The sequence below is a fragment of the Pecten maximus genome, chromosome 5 (genome assembly GCF_902652985.1).
Source record: "Pecten maximus chromosome 5, xPecMax1.1, whole genome shotgun sequence".
In the NCBI taxonomy this organism is placed as follows: domain Eukaryota; kingdom Metazoa; phylum Mollusca; class Bivalvia; order Pectinida; family Pectinidae; genus Pecten; species Pecten maximus.
The window spans coordinates 2,421,909-2,445,401 of NC_047019.1; the positions used below are offsets into that span (position 1 = coordinate 2,421,909).

General features: G+C 36.3%; 1 protein-coding gene across 1 annotated transcript; it reads left to right on the plus strand.

Annotated features, from left to right (window-relative positions):
• Nucleotides 1-1,167: 1,167 nt before the first annotated feature.
• Nucleotides 1,168-17,924, plus strand: LOC117326836. The gene is made up of 6 exons (XM_033883607.1): nt 1,168-1,521; nt 13,722-13,776; nt 14,320-14,398; nt 14,838-15,010; nt 16,144-16,273; nt 16,597-17,924. Exons 2-6 carry the CDS (start codon nt 13,746-13,748, stop codon nt 17,582-17,584), a joined length of 1,401 nt encoding a protein of 466 aa, XP_033739498.1. The 5' UTR covers nt 1,168-1,521; nt 13,722-13,745; the 3' UTR covers nt 17,585-17,924.
• The last annotated feature ends 5,569 nt before the right edge of the window (nt 17,925-23,493 follow it).

A 23,493-nucleotide genomic window follows, 5' to 3' on the forward strand; every position in this document is an offset into this window, starting at 1 on the left:
CCTTGGTAACCGGTATATCTGACTAAGGCCGTGGTAGCCGGTATATCTGACCAAGGCCGTGGTAACCGGTATATCTGACTAAGGCCGTGGTAACCGGTATATCTGACTAAGGCCCTGTTAACCGGTATATCTAACTAAGACTGTGGTAACCGGTATATCTGACTAAGGCCGTGATAACCGGTATATCTGATTGAGGCCGTGGTAACCGGTATATCTGACTGAGGCCGTGGTAACCAGTATATATGACTAAGGCCATGGTAAACTTTATATCTGACTTGGGCCTTGGTAACCAGTATATATGACTAAGGCCATGGTAACCGGTATATCTGACTGAGGCCTTGGTAACCAGTATATATGACTAAGGCCATGGTAACCGGTATATCTGACTGAGGCCTTGGTAACCAGTATATCTGACTGAGGCCGTGGTAACCGGTATATCTGACTGAAGCCGTGGTAACCAGTATATATGACTAAGGCCATGGTAACCGGTATATATGACTAAGGCCTTGGTTACCAGTATATCTTACTGAGGCCATGGTAACCGGTATATCTGACTAAGGCCGTGGTAACCGGTATATATGACTAAGGCCGTGGTAATCGGTATATCTAGCTAAGACTGTGGTAACCGGTATATCTGACTAAGGCCGTGGTAACCGGTATATCTAACTAAGACTGTGGTAACCGGTATATCTAACTAAGACTGTGGTAACCGGTATATCTGACTAAGGCCATAGTAACCGGTATATCTAACTAAGACTGTGGTAATCGGTATATCTAACTAAGACTGTGGTAACCGGTATATCTAACTAAGACTGTGGTAACCGGTATATCTGACTAAGGCCGTGGTAACCGGTATATCTAACTAAGACTGTGGTAACCGGTATATCTAACTAAGACTGTGGTAACCGGTATATCTGACTAAGGCCATAGTAACCGGTATATCTGACTAAGGCCGTGGTAACCGGTATATCTAACTAAGACTGTGGTAACCGGTGTTTCTAGCTTGACTTCTTATACTCTCAGGTCACTTAAGTCCAAGCCGTATGTTCTTTAAATAGATCTACTTATACTTATATATACTTATTACATGACTTCCGTGGTATATACATGTATATCAACGATAGGGACAATGATTTGACGGCCTTCATTAAGTATGTTCTTGTAGACGACAAACACTCCTGGTGCTGGTGCATACTCATACTTCCCTGCATTGTACGACAAAGTCACGCGCTTCATCACGGCTGTCCCTGTCCCTGAACCAGGATCTTCCTCAGTTACTGTCATACGCCCTGTTGCAAAATATGAACGACAATGGCGGTGTGTTTTTATAGAACCTCCTGAAAAGTGTAACCCTCGATCACCACAAACAACCGAAAAAGAGTCTGGATCGATGAGATGACACTTATTAATTCCAGTGTTTATATTTTCCACAGTGTATACAAAACTGGATCGCGCTCTTTTGTGAGTTGTAAGAGAATTTCACGAGAAAAGAAAAGGCAAGTTTCATCGTGGGCTGTCGAGGTAAAAAAAAAAACAATCTTTTGTTTCTTATTCTCTAGATGGTATAATGATGAATGAATCTACACATTATCCTACATTTACCGCTACAGGCCTTTCTATAAACAATACCAGATAAGATTCATTCGTCCATAAATGCCATTTGGTCAGGCATTCTGACCCCTCGTCTCCTATAAGAATCGTAATGCCATTATATAAAAGTGTTACTGTAGGTATAGGCCAGTGAATTTACCAAACAAATAGGCCTCAAACTAATTGCCTTTTTTTTTGTTCTGCAATAGACACGCATGTATATGAATATTAACATTACTGAAAACAATCTATTAAAAAACAAAATTTGGGAAAATATGACCCTTCTGCAGGATCAAGAAAATAAGGAAAGTCACATATCTGAGCACTTCTGAAGTGTAATATTTACCTCATTTATAATACTAGATATATTACTTAGTAATTGTCTAGTCAGACCTATTGAAATCTAGCACAAAATGTACTCGCTTTTGTGCTCTTTTTCAATACAGACAGTATTGTCTATTATTTAATCTGTGAACAATATGACTTTATACTTAGCTTATTTAAACGTGTCATTTTATCTTATATTAATTCACGGAAAGTGGTTCATTCAGAAAATATCTACCATGTGGTTTTGACCCATTGTGACGATCTGGTGTTATTTTCTGTCCAAACTGAACAACATGCCTTTTTCTGACACATGTGTGAAATAACATGGAAAGCCACTTTCCTGCCGAGTTACCCGACATGAATCGAACCCGGGTCACCGGTGTGATAAGCCACGGCTCTACCTCATGAGCAAAAGAAGCATGTTCTGTCACCTGAATGACAGAGACTGTATCTAAATATCATGTCCGAGCATTTCAAATCCACTTTTGTATGTGTAAGACTTGATGGAAATGCTAATTTTGTTAAGAGGATTTTTTTTTATATTTATTTTATTTTTCAAGACATTTTTAATACATAAATACATAAGAATCACACACACAAACACAAACACACATCGATTCCAATATGTATGGTTTTCTATCATCATAATCATAATATCATCTTCACTGTCATCATAACCTATATTTTTCATCATCATAGTCTCATCATCCTACTTAAACATTAAAATCATCATCATAATAATAATCATCATCTTACTAATCATCATGATCAACATACTCATCATCAACATCATCATCATCATCATCATCATCATCATCATCATCATCATCATCAGTCTTCATCATAATCTCATCATGATATCATCATCATCATAGTCATCTTCATCATAATCTCATCATCATAATCATAGTCATATTAATCATCCTACGAATCATTACCATCATAATCATCATACTCATAACCATCACAACATCATCCATAATCATCATTAGTCATCATCACAATCTCATCATGATATCATCATCATGTATATATAGTCATCATCATCATCATACTAATCATCATCATACTAATCATCATATAACCATAATCATCATCATCATACTCATCATCAACATCAATTTAACTACAAGGATAAATACATACAAACCAAACATACTCCTATACCTGTATACATATTCTGATAAACATACATCCATCCCACACACACATACATATTCAGTTTCCTGGTAGCCTGATCAATCCTGTCGAGGGCTCAGCTTCTGTGTTGGTCATATCAACTCTTGCCACATCAACTGAGTCATCGGCACCATTGACCAGGCTCCACACTGACTGCACCATTTAGATCTAGCATATACACACAAAACATACATACACATTCAAAACAATATCATACGTATACACATTCAAAATTACTTAAATGTGCACTAACTAACAACCTTGCACACACACACACACAAACACATGCACTAACACACAACCTCACACACATACTCATGCATATTCACACATACTTGCATTTAATAGTCTACTTGCTATTTTGACTTATATATAATTCACTTATCAAAAATTAAAAAAAGGAGACAAAAAAAAGGAAAGGGATAAAGCAGAGAGAGATAGAGGGAGGCCATGGGATGATGAATTCATTCTTATCCGAATTACAGTGTACAGGTGTTATTGTCAGCACATAGTCAGGATTAGATTTCAAGTTTAATAAGATTTTCCCATTTTCTCCATTCATTCATAAATTTTAGTCTTAAAGTGTTATTTTTGCTATTTGAAATATATTTTTGCACAGAATAATGACTTTGTATAGTTTTTACTAAAGTATTGATATTCAGAGAACTATGCAGGCATCGTGTTATGTATAAATGTATTGTAGTGTTTAATTATCAAAATTATTTCATTATCAACTCGAACACTTGAGCTAATTCATAACAGAAAGGATTGTTTATTGATAGAAAAGGGAATAAACAATGCATCAAAAAGAGATTCTAGTGTCTGTAGGAGTTTTTGAACTTCTTGGCATTCCCATAGAACATGACTGACTGATTCTCTTTCAAAGTTACATAGGTTGCATAAGGGATTGATAACTAGTCTTGCCTTAAACAGTCTTGAATTGGTAGTTAAAATGTTATGAGTAATCCTGTATTGCAGCCATTGAAGTTTAGTAACTGTGCAATATCGGTAAACATGTTTAATAACGTAAAACACACAACTCGTGACCTGTTTCAATGACAAACTGTTCTGACTTGCAACTCTCACGGTTCTTGCAACTCTCACGGCGACCGGTGTCCCCTCCGTGTAACTTACAAGTACCGGAAGCGGAACTTGCAACTCTCACGGACTTGCAAAGTACACGCTACACCGTACCTGTTACCTATTGGCGTAATATCAAAAGGAGGAAATAGTTCCATCCTACATGTAGTCCGTAAAACGGATGAAAATATACATTTATGTATCTACAAGATATATATTTAACTTCATTCCCCTTAATCAAGAAGACTACGTTACTCTGATAATTCTCGCCAAAATTTAGATTTAGCAATCAAATAAAACACATTTTTATCGTTCATAATCATAGATTAAACAATTTTAACAATTCATTGGCACGAGGCGAGGTTTTCACCTACCTGACTTCATTCATTATTTGGAGATATTTTAACCAAAGTGCCTTTTTTGCAAGTAATAACTAGAAAACAAAATAATTTACGGCACATTTCCGCATTTGCTGACAATATTATATTAATCTTACATGCGTAAATTGAAACATCATTCAATTTGGACTTTACGTAAAACAGCCCAGAGTCAGCCCGACAGGCTAACATTGAACATTCATTAATTATGATATGTAAATCTATTGTTTAAAAAGGAGAAAAATCATATTTCTATGCAGTATTGATATTGATGTCGATATATATCAGATTAGTGTTGTCATAAACGAAAAAGAACACAGGGTTTCTACACAACGGCAACGAAGTATAAAAAAACTCCAATCTAATATCTCCTATTTCCGATTTCCGTTCATAATTTCATTGTTTCACAAATACACTTTTACACACGAGATTAATAACAAACGAATACAGGGGATAAAACACATTCTGATGAAAATGTTATATTATTATCATGATTACTGTGCCGTGTCCCTGCGGTCAGTCTCTGGTGAGATACGTTTTGGTGTCATTTGGAGTATCTGTACTTCAAATGTCCACTTACAATTGTTTACATGTCAAACTAGACAAGAGACAACTAAACATTCCTTTTGTCTGTGTCACCGATTGCCCCCCTCCCCGTCACAAAGTCCGTGGGAACCAGCGAGAACCGGAATGAACCGAGGTTAGCCGAATACGGTACGGGCTACCGAACCTCTCGCCTGAATCCAGTAGCTAATTTTGTATAAATTGTACTATCTCTGTACAGTAACAAAATGTATCAGATGTATAAATTATCTTAATATCACTGTACAGTGACAAAATGTATCAGATGTATAAATTATCTTAATATCACTGTACAGTAACAAAATGTATCAGATGTATAAATTATCTTACTATCACTGTAAAGTAACAAAATGTATCAGATGTATAAATTATCTTAATATCACTGTAAAGTAACAAAATGTATCAGATGTATAAATTATCTTAATATCACTGTACAGTAACACAATGTATCAGATGCATAAATTATCTTACTATCACTGTAAAGTAACAAAATGTAACAGATGTACAAATTATCTTAATATAATATTACGCTAATACATATAAGGTTTATAGGATACTTGTAGTGTATATAAGGTTTGTGGGGTACTTGTAGTGTATATAAGGTTTGTGGGGTACTTGTAGTGTATATAAGGTTTGTGGGATACTTGTAGTGTATATAAGGTTTGTGGGGTACTTGTAGTGTATATAAGGTTTGTGGGATACTTGTAGTGTATATAAGGTTTGTGGGATACTTGTAGTGTATATAAGGTTTGTGGGATACTTGTAGTGTATACATATAAGGCTTATGATACTTGTAGTGTATATAAGGTTTGTGGGGTACTTGTAGTGTATATAAGGTTTGTGGGATACTTGTAGTGTATATAAGGTTTGTGGGATACTTGTAGTGTATATAAGGTTTGTGGGATACTTGTAGTGTATATAAGGTTTGTGGGATACTTGTAGTGTATACAGATAAGGTTTGTGGGGTACTTGTAGTGTATATAAGGTTTGTGGGGTACTTGTAGTGTATATAAGGTTTGTGGGATACTTGTAGTGTATATAAGGTTTGTGGGATACTTGTAGTGTATACAGATAAGGTTTGTGGGGTACTTGTAGTGTATATAAGGTTTGTGGGGTACTTGTAGTGTATATAAGGTTTGTGGGATACTTGTAGTGTATATAAGGTTTGTGGGATACTTGTAGTGTATATAAGGTTTGTGGGGTACTTGTAGTGTATATAAGGTTTGTGGGATACTTGTAGTGTATATAAGGTTTGTGGGATACTTGTAGTGTATACATATAAGGCTTATGATACTTGTGGTGTATATAAGGTTTGTGGGATACTTGTAGTGTATATAAGGTTTGTGGGGTACTTGTAGTGTATATAAGGTTTGTGGGATACTTGTAGTGTATACATATAAGGCTTATGATATACTTGTAGTGTATATAAGGTTTGTGGGATACTTGTAGTGTATACAGATAAGGTTTGTGGGGTACTTGTAGTGTATATAAGGTTTGTGGGATACTTGTAGTGTATATAAGGTTTGTGGGGTACTTGTAGTGTATATAAGGTTTGTGGGGTACTTGTAGTGTATATAAGGTTTGTGGGGTACTTGTAGTGTATATAAGGTTTGTGGGATACTTGTAGTGTATACATATAAGGCTTATGATATACTTGTAGTGTATATAAGGTTTGTGGGATACTTGTAGTATATATAAGGTTTATGGGATACTTGTAGTGTATATAAGGTTTGTGGGGTACTTGTAGTGTATACATATAAGGCTTATGATATACTTGTAGTGTATATAAGGTTTGTGGGATACTTGTAGTGTATATAAGGTTTGTGGGGTACTTGTAGTGTATATAAGGTTTGTGGGATACTTGTAGTGTATACATATAAGGCTTATGATATACTTGTAGTGTATATAAGGTTTGTGGGATACTTGTAGTGTATATAAGGTTTATGGGATACTTGTAGTGTATATAAGGTTTGTGGGGTACTTGTAGTGTATACAGATAAGGTTTGTGGGGTACTTGTAGTGTATATAAGGTTTGTGGGGTACTTGTAGTGTATATAAGGTTTGTGGGGTACTTGTAGTGTATATAAGGTTTGTGGGGTACTTGTAGTGTATATAAGGTTTGTGGGATACTTGTAGTGTATATAAGGTTTATGGGATACTTGTAGTGTATATAAGGTTTATGGGATACTTGTAGTGTATATAAGGTTTGTGGGGTACATTTTGTACTTGTAGTGTATATAAGGTTTGTGGGGTACATTTTGTACTTGTAGTGTATACGGATAAGGTTTGTGGGGTACTTGTAGTGTATATAAGGTTTGTGGGATACTTGTAGTGTATATAAGGTTTGTGGGATACTTGTAGTGTATATAAGGTTTGTGGGGTACTTGTAGTGTATATAAGGTTTGTGGGATACTTGTAGTGTATATAAGGTTTGTGGGATACTTGTAGTGTATACATATAAGGCTTATGATACTTGTGGTGTATATAAGGTTTGTGGGATACTTGTAGTGTATATAAGGTTTGTGGGGTACTTGTAGTGTATATAAGGTTTGTGGGATACTTGTAGTGTATACATATAAGGCTTATGATATACTTGTAGTGTATATAAGGTTTGTGGGATACTTGTAGTGTATACAGATAAGGTTTGTGGGGTACTTGTAGTGTATATAAGGTTTGTGGGATACTTGTAGTGTATATAAGGTTTGTGGGGTACTTGTAGTGTATATAAGGTTTGTGGGGTACTTGTAGTGTATATAAGGTTTGTGGGGTACTTGTAGTGTATATAAGGTTTGTGGGATACTTGTAGTGTATACATATAAGGCTTATGATATACTTGTAGTGTATATAAGGTTTGTGGGATACTTGTAGTATATATAAGGTTTATGGGATACTTGTAGTGTATATAAGGTTTGTGGGGTACTTGTAGTGTATACATATAAGGCTTATGATATACTTGTAGTGTATATAAGGTTTGTGGGATACTTGTAGTGTATATAAGGTTTGTGGGATACTTGTAGTGTATATAAGGTTTGTGGGATACTTGTAGTGTATACATATAAGGCTTATGATATACTTGTAGTGTATATAAGGTTTGTGGGATACTTGTAGTGTATATAAGGTTTATGGGATACTTGTAGTGTATATAAGGTTTGTGGGGTACTTGTAGTGTATACAGATAAGGTTTGTGGGGTACTTGTAGTGTATATAAGGTTTGTGGGGTACTTGTAGTGTATATAAGGTTTGTGGGGTACTTGTAGTGTATATAAGGTTTGTGGGATACTTGTAGTGTATATAAGGTTTATGGGATACTTGTAGTGTATATAAGGTTTATGGGATACTTGTAGTGTATATAAGGTTTGTGGGGTACATTTTGTACTTGTAGTGTATATAAGGTTTGTGGGGTACATTTTGTACTTGTAGTGTATACGGATAAGGTTTGTGGGGTACTTGTAGTGTATATAAGGTTTGTGGGATACTTGTAGTGTATATAAGGTTTGTGGGGTACTTGTAGTGTATATAAGGTTTGTGGGATACTTGTAGTGTATATAAGGTTTGTGGGATACTTGTATTGTATATAAGGTTTGTGGGGTACTTGTAGTGTATATAAGGTTTGTGGGGTACTTGTAGTGTATATAAGGTTTGTGGGGTACTTGTAGTGTATATAAGGTTTGTGGGATACTTGTAGTGTATACAGATAAGGTTTGTGGGATACTTGTAGTGTATACAGATAAGGTTTGTGGGATACTTGTAGTGTATATAAGGTTTGTGGGATACTTGTAGTGTATACATATAAGGCTTATGATACTTGTGGTGTATATAAGGTTTGTGGGATACTTGTAGTGTATATAAGGTTTGTGGGGTACTTGTAGTGTATATAAGGTTTGTGGGATACTTGTAGTGTATACATATAAGGCTTATGATATACTTGTAGTGTATATAAGGTTTGTGGGGTACTTGTAGTGTATATAAGGTTTGTGGGATACTTGTAGTGTATATAAGGTTTGTGGGATACTTGTAGTGTATACATATAAGGCTTATGATACTTGTGGTGTATATAAGGTTTGTGGGATACTTGTAGTGTATATAAGGTTTGTGGGGTACTTGTAGTGTATATAAGGTTTGTGGGATACTTGTAGTGTATACATATAAGGCTTATGATATACTTGTAGTGTATATAAGGTTTGTGGGATACTTGTAGTGTATATAAGGTTTATGGGATACTTGTAGTGTATATAAGGTTTGTGGGGTACTTGTAGTGTATACAGATAAGGTTTGTGGGGTACTTGTAGTGTATATAAGGTTTGTGGGGTACTTGTAGTGTATATAAGGTTTGTGGGATACTTGTAGTGTATATAAGGTTTATGGGATACTTGTAGTGTATATAAGGTTTATGGGATACTTGTAGTGTATATAAGGTTTGTGGGGTACATTTTGTACTTGTAGTGTATATAAGGTTTGTGGGGTACATTTTGTACTTGTAGTGTATATAAGGTTTGTGGGGTACATTTTGTACTTGTAGTGTATATAAGGTTTGTGGGGTACTTGTAGTGTATATAAGGTTTGTGGGATACTTGTAGTGTATATAAGGTTTGTGGGATACTTGTAGTGTATATAAGGTTTGTGGGATACTTGTAGTGTATACAGATAAGGTTTGTGGGATACTTGTAGTGTATACAGATAAGGTTTGTGGGATACTTGTAGTGTATATAAGGTTTGTGGGATACTTGTAGTGTATATAAGGTTTGTGGGATACTTGTAGTGTATACAGATAAGGTTTGTGGGATACTTGTAGTGTATACAGATAAGGTTTGTGGGATACTTGTAGTGTATATAAGGTTTATGATATACTTGTAGTGTATATAAGGTTTGTGAGATACTTGTAGTGTATACAGATAAGGTTTGTGGGATACTTGTAGTGTATATAAGGTTTGTGGGGTACTTGTAGTGTATATGAGGTTTGTGGGATACTTGTAGTGTATATAAGGTTTGTGGGATACTTGTAGTGTATATAAGGTTTGTGGGGTACTTGTAGTGTATATAAGGTTTGTGGGGTACTTGTAGTGTATATAAGGTTTGTGGGATACTTGTAGTGTATACATATAAGGCGTATGATATACTTGTAGTGTATATAAGGTTTGTGGGATACTTGTAGTGTATATAAGGTTTATGGGATACTTGTAGTGTATATAAGGTTTGTGATATACTTGTAGTGTATACAGATAAGGTTTGTGGGGTACTTGTAGTGTATACAGATGAGGTTTGTGGGGTACTTGTAGTGTATATAAGGTTTGTGGGGTACTTGTAGTGTATACAGATGGGGTATACATGTTGGGTACTTGTGACTTGATACTGGTAAAACCAGATTAGTAATGACTGGATAATTTGACAATAAGATTATTGGTGATTAGATAATGAGACAACCCGATTAGTGGTGACTAGATAATGGGACAACCCGATTAGTGATAACTAGATAATGGGACAACCCGATTAGTGGTGATTGGATAGTGGGACAACCCGATTAGTGGTGACTAGATAGTGAGACAATCAGATTAGTGGTGACTTGATCGTGGGACAATCAGATTAGTGGTGACTTGATAGCGAGACAATCCGATTAGTGGTTACTAGATTATTGGACAACCCGATTAGTGGTGACTAGATAATGAAACAATCCGATTAGTGGTGACTAGATTATTGGACAACCCGATTAGTGGTGACTAGATTATTGGACAACCAGATTAGTGGTGACTAGATAATGGGACAACCCGATTAGTGGTGACTAGATTATTGGACAACCCGATTAGTGGTGACTAGATAATGGGACAACCCGATTAGTGGTGACTAGATTATTGGACAACCCGATTAGTGGTGACTAGATTATTGGACATCCCGATTAGTGGTGACTAGATTATTGGACAACCCGATTAGTGGTGACTAGATTATTGGACAACCAGATTAGTGGTGACTAGATAATGGGACAACCCGATTAGTGGTGACTAGATAATGAGACAACCCGATTAGTGGTGACTAGATAATGGGACAACCAGATTAGTGGTGACTAGATTATTGGACAACCCGATTAGTGATGACTAGATAATGAGACAATCCGATTAGTGATGACTAGATAATGGGACAACCCGATTAGTGGTGACTAGATTATTGGACAACCCGATTAGTGGTGACTAGATAATGAGACAATCCGATTAGTGGTGACTAGATAATGGGACAACCCGATTAGTGGTGACTAGATTATTGGACAACCCGATTAGTGGTGACTAGATAATGGGACAACCAGATTAGTGGTGACTAGATAATGGGACAACCCGATTAGTGGTGACTAGATTATTGGACAACCCGATTAGTGGTGACTAGATAATGAGACAACCCGATTAGTGGTGACTAGATAATGGGACATCCCGATTAGTGGTGACTAAATAATGGGACAACCGGATTAGTGGTGACTAGATTATTGGACAACCGGATTAGTGGTGATTAGATAATGGGACAACCGGATTAGTGGTGATTAGATTATTGGACAACCCGATTAGTGGTGACTAGATTATTGGACAACCCGATTAGTGGTGACTAGATAATGGGACAACCCGATTAGTGATGACTAGATAATGAGACAACCCAATTAGTGGTGACTAGATAATGGGACAACCCGATTAGTGGTGACTAGATAATGAGACAACCCGATTAGTGGTGACTAGATAATGAGACAACCGGATTAGTGGTGACTAGATAATGGGACAACCCGATTAGTGGTGACTAGATAATGGGACAACCCGATTAGTGGTGACTAGATTATTGGACAACCCGATTAGTGGTGACTAGATTATTGGACAACCCGATTAGTGGTGACTAGATAATGGGACAACCCGATTAGTGGTGACTAGATTATTGGACAACCCGATTAGTGGTGACTAGATTATTGGACATCCCGATTAGTGGTGACTAGATTATTGGACAACCCGATTAGTGGTGACTAGATTATTGGACAACCAGATTAGTGGTGACTAGATAATGGGACAACCCGATTAGTGGTGACTAGATAATGAGACAACCGGATTAGTGGTGACTAGATAATGGGACAACCCGATTAGTGGTGACTAGATAATGAGACAACCCGATTAGTGGTGACTAGATAATGGGACAACCAGATTAGTGGTGACTAGATTATTGGACAACCCGATTAGTGATGACTAGATAATGAGACAATCCGATTAGTGATGACTAGATAATGGGACAACCCGATTAGTGGTGACTAGATAATGAGACAACCCGATTAGTGGTGACTAGATAATGGGACAACCCGATTAGTGGTGACTAGATTATTGGACAACCCGATTAGTGGTGACTAGATAATGGGACAACCAGATTAGTGGTGACTAGATTATTGGACAACCCGATTAGTGGTGACTAGATAATGGGACAACCCGATTAGTGGTGACTAGATTATTGGACAACCCGATTAGTGGTGACTAGATAATGGGACAACCCGATTAGTGGTGATTAGATTATTGGACAACCCGATTAGTGGTGACTAGATAATGGGACAACCCGATTAGTGGTGACTAGATTATTGGACAACCCGATTAGTGGTGACTAGATAATGAGACAATCCGATTAGTGGTGACTAGATAATGGGACAACCCGATTAGTGGTGACTAGATTATTGGACAACCCGATTAGTGGTGACTAGATAATGGGACAACCAGATTAGTGGTGACTAGATAATGGGACAACCCGATTAGTGGTGACTAGATTATTGGACAACCCGATTAGTGGTGACTAGATAATGGGACAACCCGATTAGTGGTGACTAGATAATGGGACATCCCGATTAGTGGTGACTAAATAATGGGACAACCGGATTAGTGGTGACTAGATTATTGGACAACCGGATTAGTGGTGATTAGATAATGGGACAACCCGATTAGTGGTGATTAGATAATGGGACAACCCGATTAGTGGTGACTAGATAATGGGACAACCCGATTAGTGGTGACTAGATAATGGGACAACCCGATTAGTGGTGACTAGATTATTGGACAACCCGATTAGTGGTGACTAGATTATTGGACAACCCGATTAGTGGTGACTAGATAATGGGACAACCCGATTAGTGATGACTAGATAATGGGACATCCCGATTAGTGGTGACTAAATAATGGGACAACCGGATTAGTGGTGACTAGATTATTGGACAACCGGATTAGTGGTGATTAGATAATGGGACAACCGGATTAGTGATGACTAGATAATGAGACAACCCGATTAGTGGTGACTAGATTATTGGACAACCCGATTAGTGGTGACTAGATAATGGGACAACCCGATTAGTGGTGACTAGATTATTGGACAACCCGATTAGTGGTGACTGGGAAATGGGACTATACTCGGTCAGAGGTAGCTCGGTAGCCGGAAAATCGCATTAGTGAAAATGGAACAACAGGATTTGATGTAGATACAAGAGACAAAAATCACACAAGTAGAAGATTGCTTACACTAGAATTGTGGTAATATTTCGAATTATTTAATGGATCTCCTCTTCAACAAATCTGAAATAGTTTCTCTCTTTTACAGGTTTAGATGTAACTTGGTATCACAATGTCTGCCGACAATGTAATTGTAGCCGTGTGTAAGTATACACTCAATATTCCAGTCATCATTGTCCGGAGACTCGATACTCCAGTCATCATTGTCCGGAGACTCGATACTCCAGTCATCATTGTCCGGAGACTCGATGCTCCAGTCATCATTGTCCGGAGACTCGATACTCCAGTCATCATTGTCCGGAGACTCGATGCTCCAGTCATCATTGTCCGGAGACTCGATACTCCAGTCATCATTGTGCGGAGACTCGATACTCCAGTCATCATTGTCCGGAGACTCGATACTCCAGTCATCATTGTCCGGAGACTCGATACTCCAGTCATCATTGTCCGGAGACTCGATACTCCAGTCAACATTGTCCGGAGACTCGATACTCCAGCACCCATTGTTCAAAATCTGGATTAACTAGCCAAAGGATTTGCCTTCGCCTTATACTCAGATTTAATATTTTTGATGATTTCGTCTCTCGACTGAGAATTCCGCCTTACACTCAGATTTAAAACCTAAACTTACATTTAAGTACATTTAAGTACATTGTATGCTGAATATTTCATGTCGTATGTTTTAGGTTCCGTTGGAGCAGGTGCAATGGGCCTCATCGCTGGACTACTCATCATGTTTGTTTACAAAAATTGTCAGACTAAAGGGTATGTTATTTGTCTTTTTACTAATGTTCCCTTTGTCGTCGTTGCGGTTTCCTTTCGTTTTGGTGTCTCCTCATTTCCTGTTATTGTCTTTCCTTCTGTTTTAGTGTTTCTTCAGTTTCTATTGCTGTTTTATCTTTCGTTTTGGTGTCTCCTCAGTTCCTGTTGTTGTCTTTCCTTTTCTTCCGATGTCTCCTCAGTTCCTGTTGTTGTCTTTCCTTTTCTTCCGATGTCTCCTCAGTTCCTGTTGTTGTCTTTCCTTTTCTTCCGATGTCTCCCCAGTTTCTGTTGGTTAAAAAAGTTTCCTGTGATACTTTAATCACGTGATTCACATTACACTACCGCCGTCGTCGATTTTTCTCACTCACTCACACACTCACTCACTCGCGTAGTTTGCTAATTGACCCTTACCTATAATATTACGGATTTTTACTCTTTGTAGGGATACTACTGACGCGGAGATTGGTCCGCCACTCCCCCCAGACCCTCGACCACGGGAATACTACTATAGGGACGAGGGCTTTAACACTAGACCCTTGGAGAAGATGGTACCCACGTCCCCTCCTATAACGTGTGACGGAGAGAGTGGTGTATACTGCAGAATTTCAAAGTTTGGTAAGTATAGCTTCTCCAGAGCCTTGGTTAGTTCAGCGATGTGGGCTCACAGACTTTCAAATTATTTTGGAAATGCTGTATTCGAACATTTTTTCAGCAAGTTTTCATTCTTTCTCCGCAAATCCCATCGCTCTTGGTGCTTTTCTCATTCTCCATATTGATGTGTCGATCATCTCTCCCTCCTTCACTCATTCTCCATGTAAATGTGTCGAACATCACTCCCTCCTTCACTCATTCTCCATGTAAATGTGTCGAACATCTCTCCCTCCTTCACTCATTCTCCATGTAAATGTGTCGACCATCTCTCCCTCCTTCACTCATTCTCCATATAAATGTGTCGAACATCTCTCCCTCCTTCACTCATTCTCCGTGTAAATGTGTCGAACATCTCTCCCTCCTTCACTCATTCTCCATGTAAATGTGTCGAACATCTCTCCCTCCTTCACTCATTCTCCATGTAAATGTGTCGAACATCTCTCCCTCCTTCACTCATTCTCCATGTAAATGTGTCGAACATCTCTGCACCCCCTTCACTCATTCTCCATGTAAATGTGTCGAACATCTCTCCCTCCTTCACTCATTCTCTATGTAAATGTGTCGAACATCTCTCCCTCCTTCACTCATTCTCCATGTAAATGTGTCGAACATCTCTGCACCCCCCTTCACTCATTCTCCGTGTAAATGTGTCGAACATCTCTCCCTCCTTCACTCATTCTCCATGTAAATGTGTCGAACATCTCTCCCTCCTTCACTCATTCTCCATGTAAATGTGTCGAACATCTCTCCCTCCTTCACTCATTCTCCATGTAAATGTGTCGAACATCACTCCCTCCTTCACTCATTCTCCATGTAAATGTGTCGAACATCTCTCCCTCCTTCACTCATTCTCCATGTAAATGTGTCGAACATCTCTGCACCCCCTTCACTCATTCTCCGTGTAAATGTGTCGAACATCTCTCCCTCCTTCACTCATTCTCCATGTAAATGTGTCGAACATCTCTCCCTCCTTCACTCATTCTCCATGTAAATGTGTCGAACATCACTCCCTCCTTCACTCATTCTACGTGTAAGTGATTCAACCATTTGCCTTCTGCACTCTCACAACATTTACCCTATAATGCTATATTTTACAGACATTCCAGTAGTGACAGAGGACGCTGCTAACCAGACCGAGAGTGAAGGGGCTGATAACGTTTACCTGGTCAAATTTGAACAAGCTGTCCAATGTGACATCATCGGCACATGTTCTCCGCCCTCGTCAGAGTAATTCTTAATCTCCGTTGTTTTGTGTTTACCTGATATCATCTGCTATGTGAATTAATCATATGAAGCAAACTGGTTTATAATTATAGAGAATGTATTTGTTTTAGATCTAATGATAAACGCAAATACACATTAGAAGGCTAACTATATATTAGATGACCGTTATTGGTAGCGTTCGTCAAACTTATATTACATTTTCTGTACTGTCGGTTATGATTAAGATATAGATAACACTATTTCAATCAGATCAAACATGATTAGCATGCTAGTTTTTTTTTAATCAGATAATGCATTTTTATTCAAATTGGTTTGTTTTACTGCAGCCCAACAATGACGTCGATGGACCATAAGGGGACTATGTCTTATTCAGCATACAGACGTCACGTGAGGGATGCGTTTAGTACGTTACAGGTTCTGTCTACAGCGACCCTGATTGACCATACTGGGACATTGGCGCGTCAAAACGAGATAGCAGACAACAACGATGTACTGGTATTAAAACTTACAGCAGATCTCCGTTCTTTTCTCCACACAAACGGTTTGTGTGAGGCAATGTCTCCAGAAAGTACCCCCGTCAATACACTTCAGACAGCAGACGGTAATTCTCGTCCTGTAAGGCAGACCCATGTTCCCCTGCAGACGCCAAGTCGTGGGAACAACAGTAATAAAGATTGTGGAAGCGCTAGTATGGCTTCAGAGTCGGGATCAGTGTTGATAGCAGACGACCTTTACATGAACAACGACGCTTATTTACCCATGGATGGTAAACAAGAAGAGGATTATTTGCCTATGGCAAATTTATCGGAAAATGACGACTATCTACCTATTTGTGTTGAAAATAATTTATCAGGAAACGGCGATGATAACAAACCATTACATCAAGACAACTATTCGTACTTATTATCACTCCAGCAGAAACAGGATTCAACTAAACCAAACATAGAATGTGACAAAACTTCACCAAATACGGATAATAAGCAACTTCCGGTTGCACATGACGCTTCCGGTCGCTGTATGGATGGTCTTGACGGTCAGATCGCAGATACGTACAATGAGGCCAGCGACAATGAATATGATACTATAGACTGTGGAAGTCAGGATGAATCGCAAGATGAGGATTATTTGTCGATGACAACAAAAACAGCAGTTAAACATGAGGACTATTATAACTGTAATGATCTGAAGAAAAATGACGACGATGATTATCTTCCGGTCAATGAACATACACTTCCGCGCAGATGCGGAAGTTCTTCTCACAACCCTGATTACGCTAACTACCTACCCAAAGGTAGGCAATCACCACAATGCTGACAGTCAATGGATGACGTATTGATGTCATGACGTGTTGGTGTATAACACGGGATATCCCATGATGCACTTTACCGGTTTTTACAGGTTCGACCTTACTTCACTACAATGCGGAATATGAAGTGGTCCAATAAACGCACGTTGCCTCTTTTTAATCAACTATAACGGGGAATTTTAAAAATTGTAGGATATGGCCGCTTCGTACAGGTTAAACATTAATTCACTAAAATGAGTAAAAAATGTTTTGGTCTCTAAAGCGAGGTCCTGTGTGTAAACGACGAATAATAGCAGTTTGGAATTGGAAATAGCCAGGAAGGAAGTTTAGCTATACAAATAGTGGCAGTACTACTAGGCTTGACTGTTCAAATTATGGCAGCATAACAAGGTTAAACTATACGAATAGTGACAGTATAACAAAGTTTTATTGGTGAAACGATGGCGTTATAACGAGGTTTAACTCGGGAGAAATGATGGCAGCATCACAAAGTTTAACTATCCAAAAGATGGCAGTACTACTAGGCTTGACTGTTCAAATTATGGCAGCATAACAAGGTTAAACTATACAAATAGTGGCAGTATAACAAGGTTAAACAATACAAATAGTGACAGTATAACAAGGTTAAACTATACAAATAGTGGCAGTATAACAAGGTTAAACTATGCAAATAGTGACAGTATAACAAGGTTAAACTATACAAATAGTGACAGTATAACAAGGTTAAACTATACAAATAGTGACAGTATAACAAGGTTAAACTATACAAATAGTGGCAGTATAACAAGGTTAAACTATACAAATAGTGACAGTATAACAAGGTTAAACTATACAAATAGTGACAGTATAACAAGGTTAAACTATACAAATAGTGACAGTATAACAAGGTTAAACTACAAATAGTGACAGTATAACAAGGTTAAACTATACAAATAGTGACAGTATAACAAGGTTAAACTATACAAATAGTGGCAGTATAACAAGGTTAAACTATACAAATAGTGACAGTATAACAAGGTTAAACTATACAAATAGTGACAGTATAACAAGGTTAAACTACAAATAGTGACAGTATAACAAGGTTAAACTATACAAATAGTGACAGTATAACAAGGTTAAACTATACAAATAGTTGCAGAATAACAAGGTTAAACTATACAAATAGTGGCGTTTAACAAGGTTAAACTACAAATAGTGACAGTATAACAAGGTTAAACTATACAAATAGTGGCAGTATAACAAGGTTAAACTATACAAATAGTGGCAGTATAACAACGTTAAACTATACAAATAGTGGCAGTATCAAGTTTAAACTATACAAATAGTGACAGTATAACAAGGTTAAAATATACAAATAGTGGCAGTATAACAAGGTTAAACTATACAAATAGTGGCAGTATAACAAGGTTAAACTACAAATAGTGACGTATAACAATGTTAAACTACAAATAGTGACAGTATAACAAGGTTAAACTATACAAATAGTGGCGTATAACAAGGTTAAACTACAAATAGTGACAGTATAACAAGGTTAAACTATACAAATAGTGGCAGTATCAAGTTTAAACTATACAAATAGTGACAGTATAACAAGGTTAAAATATACAAATAGTGACAGTATAACAAGGTTACACTATACAAATAGTGACAGTATAACAAGGTTAAACTATACAAATAGTGACAGTATAACAAGGTTAAACTATACAAATAGTGACAGTATAACAAGGTTAAACTATACAAATAGTGACAGTATAACAAGGTTAAACTATACAAATAGTGGCAGTATCAAGTTTAAACTATACAAATAGTGACAGTATAACAAGGTTAAACTATACAAATAGTGGCAGTATAACAAGGTTAAACTACAAATAGTGACGTATAACAAGGTTAAACTACAAATAGTGGCAGTATAACAAGGTTAAACTATACAAATAGTGGCGTATAACAAGGTTAAACTACAAATAGTGACAGTATAACAAGGTTAAACTATACAAATAGTGGCGTATAACAAGGTTAAACTATACAAATAGTGACAGTATAACAAGGTTAAACTATACAAATAGTGACAGTATAACAAGGTTAAACTACAAATAGTGACAGTATAACAAGGTTAAACTATACAAATAGTGACAGTATAACAAGGTTAAACTATACAAATAGTGACAGTATAACAAGGTTAAACTATACAAATAGTGACAGTATAACAAGGTTAAACTATACAAATAGTGACAGTATAACAAGGTTAAACTACAAATAGTGGCGTATAACAAGGTTAAACTATACAAATAGTGACAGTATAACAAGGTTAAACTATACAAATAGTGACAGTATAACAACGTTAAACTATACAAATAGTGACAGTATAACAAGGTTAAACTATACAAATAGTGGCGTATAACAAGGTTAAACTATACAAATAGTGACAGTATAACAAGGTTAAACTATACAAATAGTGGCGTATAACAAGGTTAAACTATACAAATAGTGACAGTATAACAAGGTTAAACTATACAAATAGTGACAGTATAACAAGGTTAAACTATACAAATAATGACAGTATAACAAGGTTAAACTATACAAATAGTGACAGTATAACAAGGTTAAACTACAAATAGTGACAGTATAACAAGGTTAAACTATACAAATAGTGACAGTATAACAAGGTTAAACTTTACAAATAGTGACAGTATAACAAGGTTAAACTATACAAATAGTGGCAGTATAACAAGGTTAAACTATACAAATAGTGACAGTATAACAAGGTTAAACTATACAAATAGTGGCAGTATAACAAGGTTAAACTATACAAATAGTGGCGTATAACAAGGTTAAACTATACAAATAGTGACAGTATAACAAGGTTAAACTATACAAATAGTGGCAGTATAACAAGGTTAAACTACAAATAGTGACAGTATAACAAGGTTAAACTATACAAATAGTGGCAGTATAACAAGGTTAAACTATACAAATAGTGGCAGTATAACAAGGTTAAACTATACAAATAGTGACAGTATAACAAGGTTAAACTATACAAATAGTGACAGTATAACAAGGTTAAACTATACAAATAGTGACAGTATAACAAGGTTAAACTATACAAATAGTGACAGTATAACAAGGTTAAACTATACAAATAGTGACAGTATAACAAGGTTAAACTATACAAATAGTGGCAGTATAACAAGGTTAAACTATACAAATAGTGACAGTATAACAAGGTTAAACTATACAAATAGTGACAGTATAATAAGGTTAAAATATACAAATAGTGACAGTATAACAAGGTTAAACTATACCGATAGTGACAGTATAACAACGTTAAACTATACAAATAGTGACAGTATAACAAGGTTAAACTATACAAATAGTGGCGTATAACAAGGTTAAACTATACAAATAGTGACAGTATAACAAGGTTAAACTATACAAATAGTGGCGTATAACAAGGTTAAACTATACAAATAGTGACAGTATAACAAGGTTAAACTATACAAATAGTGACAGTATAACAAGGTTAAACTATACAAATAATGACAGTATAACAAGGTTAAACTATACAAATAGTGACAGTATAACAAGGTTAAACTACAAATAGTGACAGTATAACAAGGTTAAACTATACAAATAGTGACAGTATAACAAGGTTAAACTACAAATAGTGACAGTATAACAAGGTTAAACTATACAAATAGTGACAGTATAACAAGGTTAAACTATACAAATAGTGGCGTATAACAAGGTTAAACTATACAAATAGTGACAGTATAACAAGGTTAAACTATACAAATAGTGACAGTATAACAAGGTTAAACTATACAAATAGTGACAGTATAACAAGGTTAAACTATACAAATAGTGACAGTATAACAAGGTTAAACTATACAAATAGTGACAGTATAACAAGGTTAAACTATACAAATAGTGGCAGTATAACAAGGTTAAACTATACAAATAGTGACAGTATAACAAGGTTAAACTATACAAATAGTGGCGTATAACAAGGTTAAACTATACAAATAGTGACAGTATAACAAGGTTAAACTACAAATAGTGACAGTATAACAAGGTTAAACTATACAAATAGTGGCGTATAACAAGGTTAAACTATACCGATAGTGACAGTATAACAAGGTTAAACTATACAAATAGTGACAGTATAACAAGGTTAAACTACAAATAGTGACAGTATAACAAGGTTAAACTATACAAATAGTGACAGTATTACAAGGTTAAACTATACAAATAGTGACAGTATAACAAGGTTAAACTATACAAATAGTGGCAGTATAACAAGGTTAAACTATACAAATAGTGACAGTATAACAAGGTTAAACTATACCGATAGCGGCAGTATCAAGTTTAAACTATACAAATAGTGACAGTATAACAAGGTAAAAGTGGGAAATCGGCCAAATACAGTATATGTATACATGTATGAGGTTAGTGTTGGGTTTGAAGTACCGATCTGTTATATGTTTTGTGGTGACCATGTATATTGGCGTTGGGAAGAGAACATTTGTCGGTCGTTTATGTAAGCTATGATCGTGTATATGTATTTATTATAATACCACACTATGTGTTAAGTAATGAGACTCGAGTAATCGTTTCTTCCGTTTATGTTTAAGTATATGTACATCCTGCTCGACTCGAGAAACAATCTCAGATCTCTACTCTCGCTTCTTAAGATAAATTCACCGCGCAAAAATAGATAAGATATATTTTGTACATGTATATACTACCATACATTGTATTGAATAGTAAAATACAGTTAATTTATCACGATCTCTGGAAAAGAGACACTAATATAAAAGTGAGTTATATAACTAGGTTTTACTTTTACGTATCATGGCAGTATTAAAAGTTTAGATAATATTGAAACATACATGTACTACTAGTATGATAGGGATATCATGACAGTGCATTCGTTTAACATGGTTTTACGGTGGGGAAAATTGTAGTATTACAAGGTTTGTCTGTACAAATAGTGGCAAAATAAAGTTTTACTTTTCAAATGATGGCAGTATAAAAAGGTTTTACGGTTCATATGGTGGCAGTATAATAAGGTTTAACTGGGGAAGATGATGGCAGTAATTAGGTTTAACAGGAGAAATGGTGGCAATATAACGAGGTTAAACTCTCGGAGGAAATGGTGGCAGTTTAACAAGGTTTGAATAAGGAAAATGATGGCATAAGGTTTAACTAGGGAAATGATGGCATAAGGTTTAACCGGAAGAAATGGTGGCAATATAACACGGTTTCATTGGGGAAATGATGGCAGTATAACAAGGTTTGATTAAGGGAAATGATGGCAGTATAAGGTTTAACTGGGGAAGTGATGGCAGTACAACAAGGTTTTTAATAACATGATAACACATGTGAACATCTACCCGTACATGTGCGCATTCCCAGAACAGACTGTATTTGGTTTGTCATTGTTCTCAAGTGTTTATATAATTCTTTTGATAACGAAAAAGTTGGAGAAAGGAGACGAAACCGTCTCTTCGATTGAAACAGCCTGTTTGAAAACAAAGTCAAGCTGAGCGGCACACTTTAGGTATATCCATGTTATTCCAACAGTTTGTTAGAAGTAGACTTTGGCTGAACAATAATTATATTTACATGTATAGCATATATTGTATATTAGTTATCCTCTGAGGTGGATACGAGTATTTATTAACCCGAAGCCAAGTTAATACGTTTTGTGCTGTTAATGTTCTGTGTCATAAGATTGATAATCACATTGCACTTCCACACGTTCATTAATATATCATAGATTAGCTTGTGTTCTTTTTAAACAAAATCTTTCAATGATAAACATATCTTTCTGGACATTGTTTTGATCTCTGTGCTAAAGCTAGTGTGATTTTACAGCCCGTATATAAGTTTAAATCCCGAGCACAGACAGTGTATTTCA

Coding starts and splice junctions, on each gene's coding strand:
- LOC117326836 (XM_033883607.1), top strand. CDS start 13,746: ATGTCTGCCGACAATGTAATTGTAGCCGTGT. Junction 13,777..14,319: donor CAATGTAATTGTAGCCGTGT/GTAAGTATACAC, acceptor CGTATGTTTTAG/GTTCCGTTGGAGCAGGTGCA. Junction 16,274..16,596: donor TGTTCTCCGCCCTCGTCAGA/GTAATTCTTAAT, acceptor GTTTTACTGCAG/CCCAACAATGACGTCGATGG.